Source organism: Gopherus flavomarginatus, chromosome 6, assembly GCF_025201925.1.
Source record: "Gopherus flavomarginatus isolate rGopFla2 chromosome 6, rGopFla2.mat.asm, whole genome shotgun sequence".
Classification (NCBI taxonomy): Eukaryota; Metazoa; Chordata; order Testudines; family Testudinidae; genus Gopherus; species Gopherus flavomarginatus.
In genome coordinates, this window is record NC_066622.1 from 133729916 (window position 1) to 133749761 (window position 19846).

General features: G+C 44.4%; 1 protein-coding gene across 1 annotated transcript in view; it reads right to left on the minus strand.

The window, feature by feature from the left end:
- SORCS3 (sortilin related VPS10 domain containing receptor 3) overlaps nt 1-19846 on the minus strand; it is a 503211-nt gene that overhangs the window by 94601 nt on the left and 388764 nt on the right. The window contains exons 7-9 of the mRNA XM_050957974.1: nt 19238-19356; nt 4319-4408; nt 100-279 (exon numbers count right to left, since the gene is read on the minus strand). Coding sequence (XP_050813931.1) covers nt 100-279; nt 4319-4408; nt 19238-19356 — 389 coding nt within the window. The remainder of the gene's footprint in view (nt 1-99; nt 280-4318; nt 4409-19237; nt 19357-19846) is intronic.

Below are 19846 nucleotides of genomic sequence, written 5' to 3' on the forward strand. Positions count from 1 at the left end.
TCCTGGAAGGAGGCTAAGAGGTTTACACACTCATCTGTACTGGCAGGTGGCTCCTGTCTTATGCAGGGTTGGTCCTACAAGGTGACCTTGACTACATACCTCGTAAAGGTCAATGATGATGTTTCCCTCCAGTCCCCGGCTGCTCTTCACATTCTCCAAGGCCAGCGTGAAGTAGACCCCTCGGGTGTCAGATATATAAAGGTTGTACGTATCGTTCTGGTTCCACTCCTGCACGGCTGCAAACACCTGATTCTCATCCGTGCTAATAATATGCATGTCCTGTTAGAGGGAGACAAAAGGTCTATTACCATGGATCTCTATATTTCTTTGCCCTTTGGGACACATAGTAATTAGTGTGACTTATGAAAGAGTTGAGAAGGAGCATGAGTTATAGAAGACATTAACAATTTTTCGTTAGACCAAGCCAATAAATTACCACCAACGTGACTTTGCTGGTTTTTTTTCAATGGCCACAGGGTGGGTTAAGGGTCTCTGCAGTCCTTGTTCTCAATAGCTTCAAGGAGTTCCATGCAGGTTCATTTTTTATTTATGAATTTGAAAGTCAATTTTATCATGCCTGAAAGATTCATGAGCTGGAGCCTGAAATCCTATCTTTGTCCACTGAATTAGGTATAGCAAGAGTAGCAGCAGTGCTAGCTTCTCCCACACTAAAAACACCAATAGGCCTGAGTCCTGAGCAGGAGGGGAACCACTTATAGGAGAATGGAAAGAAATCAAATCTCCACCACATCTCTCTTGAGACTGCCAACCTAGGGATCCACTAGCTCACTTCACGTGGGCCACCAAAGAGCCGCCCATCAACCTGAGCTGGATTCCAGCTGGTGGCCAAGACCTGAACAGCTTCATGGCCCAACACCAATCTCCCTCATTTAGTTTAATACTAAGAAATTTTCCAAACATCACTGATGTTGCTTAATATCCTCTTGGAGAGGGCTTGTTTCCACATTTCAGGGGGCAGATCAGGCTCTAGGCCCATTTAACCCTTGCCATCTCTGGTAACTCAGGGCTCATCTAAACAAACAGTGTGGGGGCAAATCTACAGTGCATTCGTGTGCCATGCACTAATTGTCCCTGTGGACTCAGGTACCATGCACTACGTTTCCCTAGTGCACACTGATCTACTCAGTGGCATAGCCAGGTTTTTGGCTTAGGGGGAGCACAAAACATAAAAAAAGCACCCCCTCCCTTTGCTCCCCCTCTGGCCATGCCCCCTTGGCTCCCCCCCCCCGGCCACGACCCCAGACTGGACCCCCCCCCCGCTCACCTTCCCTCCTGCGCCGGCATGCCACCCCGCGGCTCCTCCGGCCATGCAGCGGGCAGTGCGGGCTGGCTAGCACAGCTTCCGAGCCTGCCTGCCGCCCCGCGGCTCCTCCGGCCATGTGGTGCGCAGTGTGGCCGGCAGGCGCCGCTTCCAAGCCGGGCTGCTGCTGCCGCCCCGCGGCTCCTCCGGCCGCCAGGTGCCACTTCCGCGCCTGCTGGCCTGAGTGGAACCAGCTGCTTCCGCTGAATCCCACCAGCTACGCTACTGGATCTACTCCCATTTCCCATTTCAAAGCAGGCAAATTAAAGTACACCAAGGAAATTCTAGTGCATGGCAGATGGGTCCACAGGGACAGATAGGGCATGGCACACTAGTGCGCTGTAGGTTTACACTGCAGCTTGCCACAAACCCAGCTGGTGGTCTAGACAAACCCTCAGCAGTGACAGTGTTTTTCACATTGCCAATGGCATTTTGGCAAAGTGGGGGATCCTAATGTATCTATTTTAAATCTCTGGGAAGTGAATTCCCCAAGATCCCAAGGAACCTCAATTAATTCCCTTTTCTACTTCTGCACCAAGGAACTTTTAAGACCAGCTCATCCACAGATATTGTGGGACTTTATCTTTGTCCACAAACACACTGCGTTTACCCAATGCCTGAAGAGGAGGGAGAGACTAGGAGGTAATTTATCTGAGTGTATGTCTACACTGCAGTCAAATGTGTGAATGCAACGCGGTCAGCACACTTGTGCTAGCATCCCAGATGGCTTATCATAAAACCAGGTTGGGGAGAGTCTTTGGGGGGAAATATCAATCTAATGTACCCTTCCTATGCAGAATGCAACTGAATCTTCTGTGCTATCTTACATGGATCGTTTAGGAAGATCAAATAGGGCTGTTACAGGGTAGCCTCAGACAGCCCCTCAAAGTGATATGAGGGGGGAAGCTTTCAGAGCCTCTGCCCCGAACAGGTCTGAGCCTGCTCCTGTGAAATTGATGGGAGCTTTGCCACTGAAATCAATGGAGGCAAGATCTGTCTGGTTCATATCAAATGTTTTTAATTCCTTGAACCCTAAAAATGTATTAAATTCACTCCAGCAATGGACTGATGAAGCAATGTAAGAATAAAGCAAATAACCCCAGCAACTCAATTTACTTGACCAATGGCAGTGGAGATGTTGCGTTATCCATAGCGGTAGCCTAACAAATATCCATTTCTGGCAGGATTCATTAATCAACAGCTGACAGAAGAGTTATTATTGCAAGAGATGATTGTACTGGTGACCAAAGGCAGAGTAAACAAGGCTCCTTTATGCTTCTAAAAATACTTCACTTTGACAACTTGCTTAAAAGCAATTTCCATTTTTAAAATGCCAGAAAGCAGTCACGGTTCTATATCAGTTCAGCATATTAGTTCAGAACTAGAGGGCTGCCCCAAACCCCTTTCCACAGAGGCCAACAATCCATGATAACATAGGCCAATAAAGGACATTGATAGTGATGCAGCTACTGTCTCATGTCTCCTGTCATATCAGCATGGGGCATCTTCTGACAGCAATCCATAAACTGGCAGCGTAGATGCTGCTTCTCTAGGATATATAACTGGATGGTTCCCAGTTTTTAATGGGGCAGCCCAGTGATGTGACAGCTGTTTCCAAAAACTGTTCCAATCTACTGAAGAACACCCAGGAGAAAATACGTCCGCATGGTGATGGTGGCCAAACACAGCACCCCGTGGTTGGATCTAACGTGGAGTCCAATGTGGGTTTGTTCAGATTCAGTATGCGGAAGACAAGAAGCTAATCCTCCGCTGCTGCTGAGATAAGGCACATGGCCTTTCTGCCCCAGGACGAAGAGTGCACTTCCTCATCTGTTAGCCCGTCCCAGCAAATGGTGCACTAAAGAATCCTATTATACCCTGAGGAGGCTATTATCCTCTTTGCTGCTTTAGGAATTTTGTCCTAATATCTAACCTAAATCTCCCTTGCTGCAGATCAAGATCTTCTTGCCACACCTTCAGCAGACATGGAAAACGTTCATAGACTCATAGACTTTAAGGTCAGAAGGAACCATCATGATCATCCAGTCCGATCTCCTGCACAATGCGGGCCACAGAATCTCACCCACCCACTCCTGTAACAAACCCCTAACCTATGTCTGAGTTACTGAAGTCCTCAACTTGTGGTTTGAAAACCTCAAGCTGCAGAGAATCCTCCAGCAAGTGACCCATGCCCCATGCTGCAGAGGGGGGTGAAAAACCTCTAGGGCCTCTGCCAATCTGCCCTGGAGCAAAAATTCCTTCCCAAGCTCAAATATGGCGATCAGCTAAACCCTGAGCATGTGGGCAAGACTCACCAGAGAGCACCCAGGAAAGAATTCTCTGTAGTAACTCAGATCCCAACCCATCTAACATCCCATCACTATCCTCTTTATAACAACCTCTTACATGTTCGAAACCTGTTATTGTGCTTCCCCTCAGAGTTCTCTTTTCAAGACTAAATATACCCCATTCTCTCAACCTTTCCTCACTGGTCATGCTTTCTAAATGTCTTAGGTATGGCCCATGAAACACAGCGCTTCATAAGGCACATGCAAGAGGCAAAATCTCCACCTTAGGGAGAACACAGCAATCCCTGTGAGAAGCGTTAGATGCAGGCAGATCAGGTTATAATTGGCTCTAACTTGCACTCACCACTAGCTGTAACATTCTCTGAGTGCAGATGGGTGAAATCACTTCAGTGTATCCTTCCCTGCCTTTGTAAGTGTCACCGACAGGCAAGAAAATGTTCCCAACCTGTTTCTTTTTCCCCAGAGCCCCATCAATTAATGTAAGTGAGGGGCAAACATACCAGCATGTACTTTTGGGGACTAGCTTTTGGGTTGATTCTCAAAACCTGAGTGACCATAGCAAATGGCAATCAGCAGAAGTGGATTCCCTTGTAGCTCTGGTCCATGTCAGAAACAAACCACAGCACCTCCACTGTGCTTTTTAAAATGCTGCACATCTCAAGACTGAGTTGATAAAAGGTTCATTTACCTTTGGGAGTGAGTATTTGGGCAATTTAATTTGAGCAAAGGGTTCCCTTTTGTACGACACATAGTAATTTGCTCTTCCACCAGCCGTCACCTGTATAAAGACAAAAGACAGACACTGAATACCCCTTTGAATACACACCATGCTGATACTCCTCAGCAGCGCTCAGTCACTTGTCTTTCAGCTTAGAGATGCCTACTGGGACTGCAAACATTTGTATAGTATTTGCAGACCCGGAAGGCCTGAGATCTGACTTGGTAAAATCACGTTGTTCCAAATTTCATCTCGTTTCCCCACACTTCAATTCTATGATTCTACATCCACATGATTTTAACAACAGATATGCTGCCAGCCATGGACGAGGGGCAGGAGAGTTTGGTAGTGAAGGACTGGGTTCTCTACAACAGATTTCCTGAGTGACCTTGGACATATCACTTAATCTCTCTGTGCCTCAGTTCCCCCAGTAAAGTGGAGATAGTAATACCACCTGATCTTTTCTATTTGCATGGTAAGCTCTTTGAGACATAGACTCTCTTTTCAGGCTACAGCTACACTACAAGTGCTACCACGGTCCAAGTTTACTGTGCCAGCGGCGTGCTTCTGGTGAACATGGTTGAAGCCTACAGGAGAGAGCTCTCCTCAAGAGTTAATGACTCCACCTCCCATGAGAGGCAGTAGCTATGTCAGTGGGAGAAGCTCTCCCGCCGACATAGCCTTGTCTACACCAGTGTTTAGGTTGGTATAATTTACGTTGCTCAGGGGGGTATTCACCCCCCATGAGAGACGAAAGTTCTATTGACGTAAGTTCTAATGTAGACAAGATTTTACTATAGGCATGCCTGTAACCAGGACATGTGATGGCAGCACATGGAGACCTAACTGAGCTAGCTTTGACCTAGGTAGAACAAGTATGTACCCAGCATCCTGGACAGGCAGGGTCAGCCCATGCAGCCACCCTACCACCACAGCTTCACTGCTCTTGTTACTCGAGCTAGCTCAGGTACGTCTACTTGTGCTGTAGTCGCACCTCCTGACGGCAGTGAAGACATCCTGTGAGTCTGTGCCGTGCCTACCTGAATAGCTCCGTGATCTTGGAGTGATTTGCAGTACAGCCAGAGGGCACGACTATCGTACAAATAATAAACAAGACACATAAATCCTTTTACCATCTGAAAACTGGGTTCAAAGATCTCAAATGCTTTATAAAGCTAAAACAGTGGTTTCTCGGAAATAACATTGCCTTTGAGATAAGGCGGTGGGGGGCGGGGGAGAGAGATGAAAGTAATCAGAATAATGTGATCTTATGGACTGAATGCTCACTACCTGTCAAGGCTAGGTATAAATGCCATACACTGATGAGAAGTAAGATTCTCAGCTTTCCAATCATATGTTACACTCATTCCTAGCCCCTGATCATTTGTGAGAGATTGGATTTTATACTGTCATTAATCCCTCAGTCTTCTGGGGAATGTTCTTTTTGGCCCTGGTCCAGGGCTGACGATGCCATGTCTCAGACTGGTGCAATTTCCATTCTCTGATGCTTTGGCAAGCTTACAGATTTTTAGATAATACAATACACAACACTCCTGTTATTACACAAAACATGATTTACTGGCTTTTTAAGTTTCCAGTAAGCAAACAGAAAGGACATAGATTCTCCCACAGGTAATTTTTCTTCATATCTGGCAGTGATATTTCCGAATAGGCTTATATAGTTTATTGCTATAGTATCAATTATAATCTCAGCAATGATATCACCAGTAGACGGTGGCATTTTCCCCTAGAGGAGCTGCCACTCAAAGGTCCTGGCAATACTGGTTGCATGCATCATGAATTTGTTATCTGATCACCTCAGGATGAGGTTTTTTCATTGACAATTTATGAGGAGAAAAGAAAAAAACATTGGAAATACAGTAAAACACAGCCAAGTAGAATTCTCCCCTTTACGTGTTTGTTGTTATTATTAATAATAGCCTAGTGCCTAACGACCCCAACGAAGACAAAAGAATGATCACTGTGCAAACACATAGTGAGAGACAAGACACAGACAAGATGGGAGGGTAAACACAGACACAGAGCAGTAAAGTGACATAGGCATGGGTGCACCTTGGTGGCACCTGTTCTCTGCCTGTAGCACTTAATGGTTTAATCTCCTGGGGATACGCTGGTCTAATTCTGGCTCTTGGGTTTGGTATGGAGGTGACTGGCTGGTGTTTAATGACCTGGGAAATACAGAAGGCCAGACTAAGCAGTCTTTGCCCCTTCCGGTCATAAACTTTATGAATTCCCCAAGATCACGAGGTCACTGGTAGATTCAGTAAGAGACACTGGTCATTCAAGATAAACTCAAGAGTGGCCAAGTAACATCTCCAGGCCATAACTTTCTGATGTGATGATGTTGCAAGAGCCATGACGGTTATTTCAAGAAGACAACTTTGCTGCCTGGCTGTCACTCCATCACAAAAAGGGTTACTCTGGAGAAAGCAGGGTGACTGGCCACTCAACTCTCAATTTGTATTTTAAAACCAAAATTCAGACCTATAAACTCCTCTTGTATCAACTACATAGAGCCAACCTAATACACTCATTCTCATTATTTCTCAGGCCACACTAGACTTTCTCCGATCCTTTCTCGTGCTGTTGCCTTCTATTGCATGAGCCAGATCCCTAGCTGGTGTAAATCAGCATAGTCCCACTGAAGTAAATCAAGTTACACCAGCTGAGGGTCTGGCCCAGGATTACACCATCAGCTAGTTACCATGGCACACAGACCAAAGGGCATGAATGCACTCAGCGACACGGGGATCACTAGTCAGGATTCCTGAGTTCAATTCTCAGCTGTTCTGAATAGCTAAATAGTAACACTCTATAAGCAAGTAAGTAAGGTGTTTTGAAATGATGATAACAATATGTATATACCTCACAGGGAGGTTGTGAGACTCAGTCAGTGTTTGTGAGCACTTTAAGATCTTCAGATCAATGCTAGGCAGGTGCAAAATATAACAATAACTATTCAGTAGGGTATCTGCCACAGAAACTGATGAGCAGGTGCAAAACTGGGGCTTGAACAACTAGGGTAGTTCCCTCTGCATTAGCTACACTCCTTTTGAATTTTGTATCTGGTGCTTCACTTTGGCAAAAATTTGAACTAGGGCCTACTGTGGTCTGTAGGTAGCAGCCCTACAAAGTCAGTGAATGGGAAATCTCCCACTATCTCCACCAGCAAGAGTTATATAAAGCTTATCCCCGCTGGGACCTGATGTTTGCATGATTTTTACCCATGCTAATAGAGTCCCCAAAAATTATCAGCATTCATGAAGTCTGGTAATCGCTGTGGTATGGAATGAATTTAGGGATGCCCCTTTTCATGGAATCACAGAATTGTAAGGGACCTCGAGAGGTTGTCTAGTTCAGTCCCCTGCATCAGTAGAGGACTAAGTACTATCTAGACCAACCCTGACAGGTGCTTGTCTAACCTGTTCTTAAAAATCTCCAAGGATGGAGATTCCACAACCTCTCTAGGCAATTCATTCCAGTGCTTAACCACCCTGACAGGAATTTTTTCAAAATGTCCAACCTAAACCTCCCTTGCTGCAATTTAAGTCCATTGCTTCTTGTCCTATCCTGAGAGGTTAAGAAGAACAAATTTTCTTCCTCCTCCTTGTAACAACCTTTTAAATACTTGAAAACTGTTATCATGCCCCCTCTCAATCTTCTCTTTTCTAGACTAAACAAACCGAATTTTTTCAATCTTCCCTCATAGGTCATGTTTTCTAGACCTTTAATCATTTTTGTTGATCTTCTCAAGACTCTCTCCAATTTGTCCACATCTTTCCTGAAATGTGGTGCCCAGAACTGGACCCAATACTCAATTGAGGTCTAATTAGCACAGAGTAGAGTAGAAGAATTACTTCTCGTGTCTTGCTTACAACACTCCGGCTAATACATCCCAGAACGATGTTCACTTTTTCTGCAACAGTGTTACACTGTGGACTCATATTAAGTTTGTGGTCCACTATGACCCCCAGATCCCTTTCCGCAGTACTCCTTCTTAGGCAGTCATTTCTCATTTTGTATGCGTGCAACTGACTGTTCCTTTCTAACTGGAGTACTTTGCATTTGTCCTTACTGAATTTCATCCTAGTTACTTCAGACTGTTCTCCAGTTTGTCCAGATCATTTTGAAGTTTAATCCTATCCTCCAAAGCACTTGCAACCCCTCCCAGCTTGGTATCGTCCGCAAACTTTATAAGTGTACTCCCTATGTCATTATCTAAATCATTGATGAAGATATTGAACAGAACCAGACCCAGAACTGATCCCTGTTGGACTCCACTCATTATGCCCTTCCAGCATGATTTATTTTAATTTATTTTGGTGAACTTCTCCTTTTCCTAGAAACAAACTTGCTGGCATTGTAAATCCAGGAGATTATTATAGCTGTTCCCGCCAACACTGCTTTTTATTTCACATTTGATGAATGTCACCTAGTTATTTGCTCTATGTTCATCAGTCGTGCTCAGCACGGAATTAGCCGGGTTTGTCTTTTACCTTCTCCTTTGCTAATGACTGACTCATTAATCTAATTTTTTGGATTTCTATTTTACAGGTTTAATTGTGATGCTGGCCAGTGGAAAGGATTCCTTCGACAAAATGTGTTTGCTATTAAACACCTCAGTCTTTCCTGAGTTGTGTTCTCTGTTCCCTTTTCCAGGGCTGGCTCTACCTCCTCTTTAAATCTGTTCTCACTTATGTTTCCAGACAAGGGTTGGTTTGCCTTGGTTTCATTTATTTTGGTAGCCACATGAGAACATGGGAAACTTCCACAGAAAGAAGAAATTACATATGCTGGCCCATCACACATCATGACTCACTTGATAGTTCCATAGCCTCTATCAGAAATGGATGACGACTGGCAGGCTTTCAAGCAAGTAAACAGAATTATGGAATAACTACTATGGAATCCAATCAGCTCTGAATTTTCTGTGGTGGGAAAAGAACAATGCTCAATTCCTGCACCCAAATTCTACATTGAAGGAAATGGTTTTTCATCCTCTTCCCCCCCCCACCCCCTTTTTTTTTCCAAGTCTAAGGCAGAAGAAACTTTGCTAAACCAAAAATTACACAGGCCATTTGACAGGAGCAGAGGGACCGAAAAAAAAATGCAGCTGCCTTTGGTCTTAATATAGAGACCTGGTAGTCAAGTCCCAGTATCCAAAGTTTCACTATGATCCAAGCAGCCAGAAGTGGCCCTCAAAGACTACAGATCCCAGCATGCAATGCTCTATTTTGTTCTCAACAGCCTTGTTACTGGGAACTGCAGTCTTTAGTAGCCACCCCTCTTTGTGGTCACAAGTGGTGTTTTAGAACAACATGAGGTCCATAGTGCCAAGCTGGCTTGTAATCACTGTCCCAAAGAGGGCCTATCCTCTTCCTGATGCTCAGATAATTTGAAGAAATGCGAAGGAACACACACGTGCTAGTAGCCAAGCAGTCGTTGGAGCAGGGCATAGCACAGGCAAAGGAGCTGTTTCCTGAGCTTAGGGCATGTAAGAAGCTGGAGGACTAGATACCAGGTCTGCAGGGATCTAAATGACTGATGCTTCCACACTGCCAGCCTGCAGCCACCGCAGATCTGCAATCCATCCCCTATAAATCCTGTAGGGAGGGGGACAAAGCACCACAGGAAGTGCCAACTACAGAAGATCTGATTGACAGCACCCCCAAAAAACTGTGATTGGCCCCAGTGCACTATTTAAGCATGGAGGGAGTTCCACGAAGCTATCTGGGCAAGCTGGAAGAATTTGGCCTGTTACTGTAACAGACCCTGCACTCGTTCCCTGTTCTTTGGCTCTGATTCCTGACTTGACTCTGCTTTGACGTTTGGCTTTACCCCGATCCCTGACTTGGGCTTGATCCCCTGACTTGACTCCTGACTCCTACTTTGACTACTAGACCTGACTCCTGGTCTTATCTGCTAAGCTAGGCCTCCCCCATCCCAGTCACGACAGGGCAGCCCCATTACTCTATACTCTGGCCTCCCCTCTACACAGATCATGGAACTGAATGGTTCATGACAATGGGGAAGGGACGTGTCTAGCAGAAAAGCGAGACTAAAGTGACCAACAGATAGTGTGTTCGGAAGGACAGAGAATCTAGTACAGACACGGCATTGGCATTGGCTGGTGGGCTAAGCAGGAGATCCTCAAAAGTATTTAGGATTTCACTGGGAGTTAGGCAATGAAATAGCTTTGAGGATGTGTGCCTAAGGCACTATTCCTCTGACTAAACATAAAACAAAACTACTACTTTATCAGCCAAAATGAGGTAGTTTCCTATGCCTCAACTTTTTCATCTTTCCTTTTTCGTCAGCACAGTGAATGGGGACGACTACTACATCATAAAACTAAACTCCCAGCTTCCTTCTGTCAGTCGTTCTTTGGATAGTGGTTTAGAATGAGGCACTAGACACCTGTTTACCAAGAATTATTGCCTTCAGTGGATCCCCTTGCTTTCTGATCACAGGAAGCCAGCTCTTTCCAGTAACGAAACTATACTGTAATGAGAGGGCAGAAGCCCATAGTTCAGAAGCAGTGAGAGAATGCCATAGCATTCTCTGAATTATATTTGGGAATTTAGCATAGTAGGAGCATGCCATATTAAGCCTATAGGCTGCTATGGTGACTGCTTTAGTATGGAATTGTGTTTTCATAGTATGTAGCATCTATATATGATATACGTTATCTATGTAGCTATCTAGGATTTTAAGGCCTGGCTTGACAAAGCCTTGGCTGGGATGATTCAGTTGGGGTTGGCCCTGCTTTGAGCAGGGGGTTGGACTACATGACCTCCTGAGGTCTCTTCCAACCCTAATCTTCTATGATTCTACAGTGTAGACACATAGAAGCTTAATGCTGCTAGGTTCTGAGCACTCTCCTAATGAAGTCAGCAGTCAGTCAGGTAACTGAAGTTAGCACACAGCCACATTACCCGAGATGCTGTCCTCTCTGCTTTGAATAAAATATACTGTGGTAGCTCAGATACAGCTATGCAGTATAGAGAGGTAAAATACTTGACTTTTTTAATGACAACTCGTGTAGTAAACGTGCACACAATTACACCTAAGACATCAAACTGACAGCACAGGCAGTGTTACATCTGGAAACGGTTCAATTTCCCTGCACAGAAACCGACTTGAAATGCACACAATTGTACATATTAAATCTCCTTTTGAAGGATTTTCAGAGGAAACATTTTTCAGTTTGCCAAGTACTTTATATCTCTTGCTGAAAATACAGTTGATGTCACAGACAACATGTCAAGGGAGGAGTGGGGAGGGGAGAAAGAGAGAAATAAAAGCAAGTATGGAATAAAAAGCCCCCTAGAAACAAAATAAAAGACCAAAAAGAAGAAAAAGTTAATCAATTTTTACCAACAGCTGTTGAGCTTTGAGTTCCAAATTCAATAATATTTACCGTGGTAGAAATGAAACAGTGCCAGGGACGGAGGAAGTAGACGTGTCAGCAAATAGGAAAGCACCTAACTACACATTGCTCCTATTCCTCTATGGCACTGCCTTACAAAGGGTTTTAACTAGCATGTAGGATGCACTCTCTCTCATCTCTAGGATTCTTGTCCCCCCTATCAGAGCTTCGTTTTGTATTTTAAATAGGTGTAGCAGAATATCAGCTCCAGCAGTAAAACAGGTGTAATCATGCTCATCATTTAAAAGTCTTCATCCAATTAGTTTCACAACCAGTTTTTAATAATTTCTTCAATAGAAATCTCAAGGACCAGGCCTGATAAGTCAAAGAGAACACCATTGTCCCACCAAGCCACTCTCTCTGCCATTGATTGCGAAGATAAAAATCAATCTCAGCTAAGGAGGGAGAAGTTAAAAATAAATTGTGCAGATTGATTTCCGTTAAGATGTCCTGTCCCCCAGTTAAAAAAAATGGAGGAAAAAAAGATATCTATTAGAACATGGTGTATTTAACTTCCATGAAAACAGAGAGAATGATCCAAGCGGGGGAAATCAAAAGTTTAACTCCCCGCCCCATCTAGTTTCATTGCTGTGAGATTTCACAGTCAAAAAAAATCCCTCTCTCCCCGAGGTGGAAGGCTATCCTGTTTGTCTTCAAGTGAATTTGTTGCTTGTTGAAGTTGTTACTTTGACAGTCCTAGGAGTGGATATTAAGTAGCCACATAACAGGTGCATCCTGTGCCAACTGTATTGTGGGACCAACATCTGCTCGCCTGATAACACTAGCTTAGATTCAGAAAAGCATGCCTATTCAGGAGAGCATTAAGCACGTGCTTAATTTGAAGCATACGCTCAAGTCCTGTTGAAGTCATGTGATGAAGGGCTTTCCTGAATTGAAGTCAGAGCCTGTAAGACACAGAATGATATTAATAGGCCATTTTTATTAGTTATTTTTGAGATGTTAAATTTATAGAGCTGGTTGGGAAATGATCATTTTCCCCTCATGAAAAAGTTCAGTGTACATTCTTTTTGTTTTTGTTGAAAGAGTGTTCACAGTTTTTAGGTTTCAGAGTAGCAGCCGTGTTAGTCTGTATCCGCAAAAAGAACAGGAGGACTTGTGGCACCTTAGAGACTAACAAAGTTATTTGAGCATAAGCTTTCGTGGGCTACAGCCCACTTCATCGGATGCATAGCATTTTTTAGGTTTTCATTGTACACCTGACAAACAAAAATGTTTTGGTTTTCAACAGAAACCCCCAAATTTTGGACAAAAATTGGAATTTTTCACGAAATTTCCATTTTGTCAAACAAGCCCTTTTCCAGTCAAAAAATATTTCAACTGAAAGTTTGTGACCAGCTCTATTAGTTTGATTCCTTGCAAGTAGTCATTAAAAAGCCAATATTTATGCCAGAAGGATCTATCAGAAGTCCCACCGTGCACGAGCCACATTCATTTGGGGGCAGGCACAATTCCACGGAATTTCAGCTGTGGAATTTCTAGGGCTAACCACTCTCATTGATACCAGTGGAAGTAACTCCATGTAGGTCAATGGAACTGCAATGGTGTAAAACTATTTGAAGTGAGTCAGGCCTTTTGCATGCAAAATAAGTTCAGGTCTCAAAGCACTTCACAATCCTTTTTAACAGATTTATGCCTACAGTGCCTCAGAGAGAGACTAAGTGACCTTCCCAAGGTGACACAGGAAGTATGGGCAGGGATAGTGTCCCTAGCCTGTTTGCCATAATATGGGAATGGATGACAGGGGATGGATCACTTGATGATTACCTGTTCTGTTCATTCTCTCTGAAGCACCTGGCATTGGCCACTCTCAGAAGACTTAGATACTGGGTTAGGTAGACCTTTGGTCTGATCCAGTATAGCTGTTCTTACGTGGCAGAGCAGAGAAATGAATCCAGGTCTCTCAAGACAGTACCTTGGGATAGCTCAGTGGTTTGAGTATTGGCCTTCTAAACCCAGGGTTGCAAATTCAATCTTGAGGGGGCCATTTAGGGATCTGAAGCCCCCCAAAAATAGCTGGGGATTAGTCCTGCTTTGAGCAGGGGGTTAGACTAGATGACCTGAAGTCCCTTCCAACCCTGATATTCTATGAAATCTGTAGGACCCTGACCACCATCCTTCTAGACAAGTGACTGGTGGTGCAGACAGAGGAGAAAAATTTTGCCCTAAATTTCTCACTTTCTGTCCAGAATCCAGTCCTCTAGAAGAACAACAGTTGACAGAGCAGTTTGCTCTCACAGCATGGTACCTCCAGGTTGCTAATGACAAAGTGACTGCTCCCTGCTCACACATGATAATAACACAGACACAGTCTGAATCAGGAAGAATGCTAGCCATAGTCAAATTGCCCCCCTGTCCTTAACATCTCTATCTTAAGTCTCTTATCATCATCATCTGTAACAAGAGCAGGCAATACAGCAGCGTTTTCAAGTAACACTGCTGTCACAGCAACAGCGATTGATTGGAGGGAGTCGCAGACCCTGAAGACAGGTGCTCAGAGCAGCCACTGATCAGAGAATCACTTGCTTTGGGGGAAACCAGAGTTGAGAGAGAAATGCCTAGTTGTAAAGGTGCCCAGGAAACTGAACAACAAATGGAATACAACAGAAGGTGGCCAGATATGAGGAGGAATGGCAAGAGAGAGAGAGTGATAGATATTAACAACGATTAACTAGGCAGTGTCTGTGCACTTTGGGGCTAACCACGCAGCTCTCATTAGAATTACATCCTACATGCCCCTGAGCAGCTGAATAAATATGCCATATGGGCTGCATGAGGAAAGGGAGTCTATGGTCCAGCTCTTTAAAAAGGCTGAGATAATGATTATTTATTATTCCCTGTCATGTGTCCCTTTGGTTAATGGTGCAGGGAGCTTCCAATTTTAAGTGGAAATGAAGTGGATCCTGAGGCAAATAGCAATCCCCACCGATCAAGGATTGAGGCAGGAGGGTCGCTACCACATTCAGATTCAAGTTCTTCCCGCAGTGGAGGGTGTTCAGCTCCAAAGGGCTGGTTTGGTCCACGAGAGAGAACGGCCATCAGCCACGAAGTTCAAATCAAGAACCAAGCTTCCCCAAGGTTCAGAGAGAGTTGGATCTGGGGATTTGGTATGGATTCATCTCTAGTTTCTAATCCAGAAAAACACCCACCAATTTCCTTACCCTGCTGCCCTGTAGAACCCTAAACCAGAGTTCATACCATGTTAGCCTGCATTGTGTTTGGGACTATCCAACCCACACCACACCCTATCATCCTAAAATGACCCAATTAGAATGCAATTGTCTCGCCTCATCTCTGTCCTTCAACACTCACAGATTATAGTTGGTTCAAAGAGAAAGGCCAAGTTCTGGTCCAAAGTTCTAAATAGCCCCGCCCCCTCCAGACCCCTGCAGATATTGATAGATGTGGGAGCACAGGGGTATCAACTAGATGATGAGCTAAACTAGCAGAACATCTGATATGCTAGGAGATCATCATCAAGGACAGGGGCAGCTCTAGCTTTTTTGCCGCTCCAAGCACGGCAGTTGGGCAGCCTTCGGCAGCTTGCCTGCAGGCGGTTCCCCGTCCTGTGGCTTCAGCATACCTGCCGCCGAATTGCCGCCGAATCCTCGGGACCGGCGGACCTCCCGCAGACAAGCCGCCAAAGGCTGCCTGACTGCCACCCTCGCAGGGACCGGCAAGGCGCCCCCCACAGCTTGCCGCCCCAGGCACGTGCTTGAAGCACTGGTACCTGGAGCCACCGCTGATCAAGGAAAACTAGAATCTTCATGCTACACATCCCAGAGCACTTTATTATTGTTTTTATAGTTGGTAGGTAATTTTTCAATGAGGGTTTTGTGGGGGAGGGAGAAGAGGGGGCAAAAATGCCTCTTCAGCCAAGTGGAAATTGTCAAGAGAAAAATCTCCATTTTAAAGTATTTTCGGGCTTTACTGAAAAAAAAAGTTTCAGTTTTTGAAAACTTTGGTTCTTGACCACCTGAAAAAGTATCTGAAAAACTGAGAGGAAAATGAACAGCTACCTTCAAAACGTTTCCCTGGAAAGAAAACACATTTCCAACCAGCTCTGTAATGTGGAAATCCCCAGAGATCTAAGCACCAAGCACAGGTATAACAAAAAGACTATCCCTGCCTAAAAGAGTTTACAATGTAAGCTTTACCCAGGAGAATAGAGCAACAGCTCAAGTAATTAACAGCAATCCACATCTGATGGGCAGCTGCGGATCATCTCCAAGGCTGGATTCAGAAAGTGAAACCATTTTGGTCACATGTAGACACAGGCAGGATGGGCAGTGCACTACAGCTACAGAGAAAAATATAAGCATTCTCTACTTAATGAAAATGTAGTGGAAAAAATTACACTGATTTTAATGGAGATAGTGCAGCTAAATGACTCACAGACCCCCTTGAAAGTAGTTATTCGAAAGCACGTTAAAATAATATATTTTGAGGTTATTTTTGCAAATGGCTTTTTTTTTTTTTTTTTTGCAAAGGGCAATTTTTAGCTGATGTTAGCAGCAGTATAATACGAACCCAGTTCCAGTTTTGGAAACAACACAGTAAACTCCTTAATTTAAATGAGATTCAACAGGTGTAACTGGGGGGGGGGATTTTGTCTTAAGTATATAACTTATGCATTATTGTCCAAGCTCAGATATGACTATGCTAGGCACCTTAGAAATAACAGATCAATCTGATAGCTATTCAATGTGTGATGAGTTTAATTCATAGAATCATAGGACTGGAAGGGACCTCGAGAGGTTATCTAGCCCAGTCCCCTGCACTCATTGTAGGACTAAGTATCATCTAGTATTATCATTCATATGAATGACAACTGGAATGTGGCCACTCCTTCTTTAATTGAATCAATCATAATATATATGTTTACTGTGTCCTCTCTTATTCACCTTCTTGCCACATTAAACAGTCCCCATCATTTCAATCTCTCTTCATATTAAAATTTTCCAAACCTCTAAGCATTCTCATTCACCCTTGCCTGCAACTCTTAATTCTGCAACATCTTTTTAAGGTGGTCACTACTGCACGCAGCATTCCAGAGGAGTGCAAGCCACTCATCATATTTTCCATATTATGCACCCTAACATCTTGTTAGCTTTGTTTGGAGGTAAACTGAACAACACAGCTTTACTCCTGCTGAGGATCTGACCTTGCTAGCCTAATGATGAACTCAGTTACACTGGATATCTAGATAGACTAGGGGTTCTCAAACTGGGGGTCAGGACCTCTCAGGGGGTCACGAGGTTATTACATGGGGGGTCGTGAACAGTCAACCTCCACCCAAACCTCCCGCTTTGTCTCTAGCTTTATACTGGATGTTAAATATATAAAAAAGTGTTTTTACTTTATAGGGGGGAGGGTCGCATGTAGATGCTTGCTTTGTGAAAGGGGTTACCAGTACAGAAGTTTGAGAACCACTGAGACAGACGTATATACCAGCTGACAACTATATCTATATCTCCTGATCCATCCTGGGGATGGAGTGAGATCAGAATCAAAGCCTGTGCACCTATCTCTAAGGCAGCTGTTAAACCTCAACATGTCCTCACATGGTAATTTGTAAGTTATTTAAGGTTCAAAATAATATTAAAAAAAATCTACCAATTAAGTCTAAATGAAATGCAGAGCGAAGTTCATTTAAGACACCTCATTTAAAGTGTTGCCAAATATTTTTACTTGGAGTAATTAGTGACTATTAATTTGAGCCCCAAGCGCTCCATTTCCAGTGGTTGCCAATTTAAGGCAGACAAATGCTCACACCAGAGTTCCCCATCACCCATACAAACAGTTCAACATCCCATGCCTTGTTCTAGTGCGTTGAGTGCTACGGAATGATGAACGCTTATCAGATGTGCTGTAACCCATAAAGGGACACAAGAGCCTGGCAATGCTCTAGGCTGCTGAGATAAAAAGCCCGTTTAATGCAGGCTCTCTCAGAGGTCTGGCGTGCAGTAGATGTTTACCAAAAGATGTATGGCTGTCTCCAATTGCAGACACATTGGTTACTAAGATTTGCTAGTATATTTTCTAGAGGCAGAAGTGCTAATTACATCAAAGGAGCTCTACCCCACCCCCGGCACTGAGCTAGTGATCTCCCCAGTTAAACAATCATTTGGAAAAAGCTAATTTTTTTTCAATAGAAGAAGCGATTTTGCATAATTTTAAAGAAAACAAAAGAACAAAAAGCCCACCCGCTCTGCAAAAAGAGAGCTTTTGAAGGGTCAAGCCTGTTTCTTTGTTATCCTACTCCCATCCCCCGAACCAAAACATCAGCTTCATCTCTGTCAAGACTTGCTTGGATCATCTGGGCCCATCTCTCACCAAATCATTTCTCTGCCATAGCAGGGCTCTTGGGCGCTGGTGCACCTGAGTACCTCCTGTCTCTGCTTGTGGCACATGATAGTTTAGCATCCCGAGGGCTGTAGTACTGTGGTCTAATTCTGGTTGGTGGTACGGGTGTGGGAGTGGCTGCATGGCGATGAAGGCATGTGTTATACTGGAGATCAGACAGATGATCTGGTCGTTCCTTTTGGCTTTGAACTCTGTGGCTCTAAAAACACCACCATCCTCAAGGTCTTCATTGCTCAATCCTCTCCCATTCACAAAAACCTGGATCCCAGTCTCCACCTGGATGAAACTTCCTCTGCAGCTGCTCTCTCATAGGGTGGCCATTCTCACCCCCTCACCCTTGGTTTGTCCCCAAGGGACATGCTGGGGAGCAGTTGGGCTGTGCCATCCAGCCCCTCGCCTTCTTGGGAAGTCTCCTCCTTCAGGTTCTCCCCTCCCCATCCACAGAGTGGTCATCCACCCCCCACCTCTCCCAACCTTCTTTACCTTTGATTCAGCCTTACATCTTCTTCTCTTCCCAAATCCCCCTGCCTTCTTCTCTAGTCACTTTGCCTTCCAAGCTGATCTCCTGTCTGACCCATTAGCTTTCTGCCTCCTTGTTTGACTGTCAAGCCTGGATCAACTCTTCTATTTGCCTCAATGGCCACTCACTCAACATTGTCTTCACCAGACAATGCTCTTCTGCTCTCTCTATCAAGGCCACGGTTTGCTAACAGGTGCTCCGTGGCATTTTCCGGACAACCATAACAACAGTCTGCACCTCCACAGTGCCTTCCATTAGGGGAATTACAATCTGCCATTTAAGGTGGGTAAGAATCATCATATCAGATAAGGAAGCTAAAGCACTGAGAGATTAATCAACTTACCCAAGGCCATGCAACAAATCTGTAGCTGTCAGGTATTGTTCTCAGGCCTTATGACTTCCAGTCTCATGCCTTACCTCTAAACTACCCTTCCTTCCTCTGGGAAGAAGAAAACATGCGGTATAGCGCAGCATCTACCTCGCCCCAGCCTGCTACACCACGCACTCACTCCCCTCAGATATTGTGTCAATGTACCTGAATAAAGACATATTCATCCTGGACAACAAGTGAGTTGGTGTCGATGGAGCGCAAAAACGGTCCACTTCTGATAGTCTCCGAACACTCCTGGATCCGACAGGTTATATAATGGGCGTCTGTAATAGGAACATAGGCACACATGAGAAATTCCTGCCCAGGAGCTCATGGTCCAAAAACTTAATAAGCAGCTCAAAAGAAGGGCACAGAATGGAAATGTCAGCCTGAGCTCCAGTATCCTGAAAGTTAAAGTTAAATGTGTTTGCCATCCTCATGCTTCATGGCATCAGATGATCACCTGATTAGGTCAGGAAGGAATTCCACCCCCCTACGTAAATCACTGCACCCACTTCTATCCAGGGTCTAAACTCTGGGTACTCCTTATAAACACATCAAAAATTCATTAGGCCCCCAAGGCATAGAGAAAGATTTCTCACCCATCCAGACTTCCCTCCTTCTATCCACTACATATGCCTTTTCAAACTCACTAATAACCTCTCCCTAAATCATCTGAGCCCTGGGGAGATAGATGAGCCTTGCAGCATACCCCGAATGTCAGCAGATCTGGCCTGTGATGGCTGAGGAAGGAAATCAGTTCCAGAGTCTAGC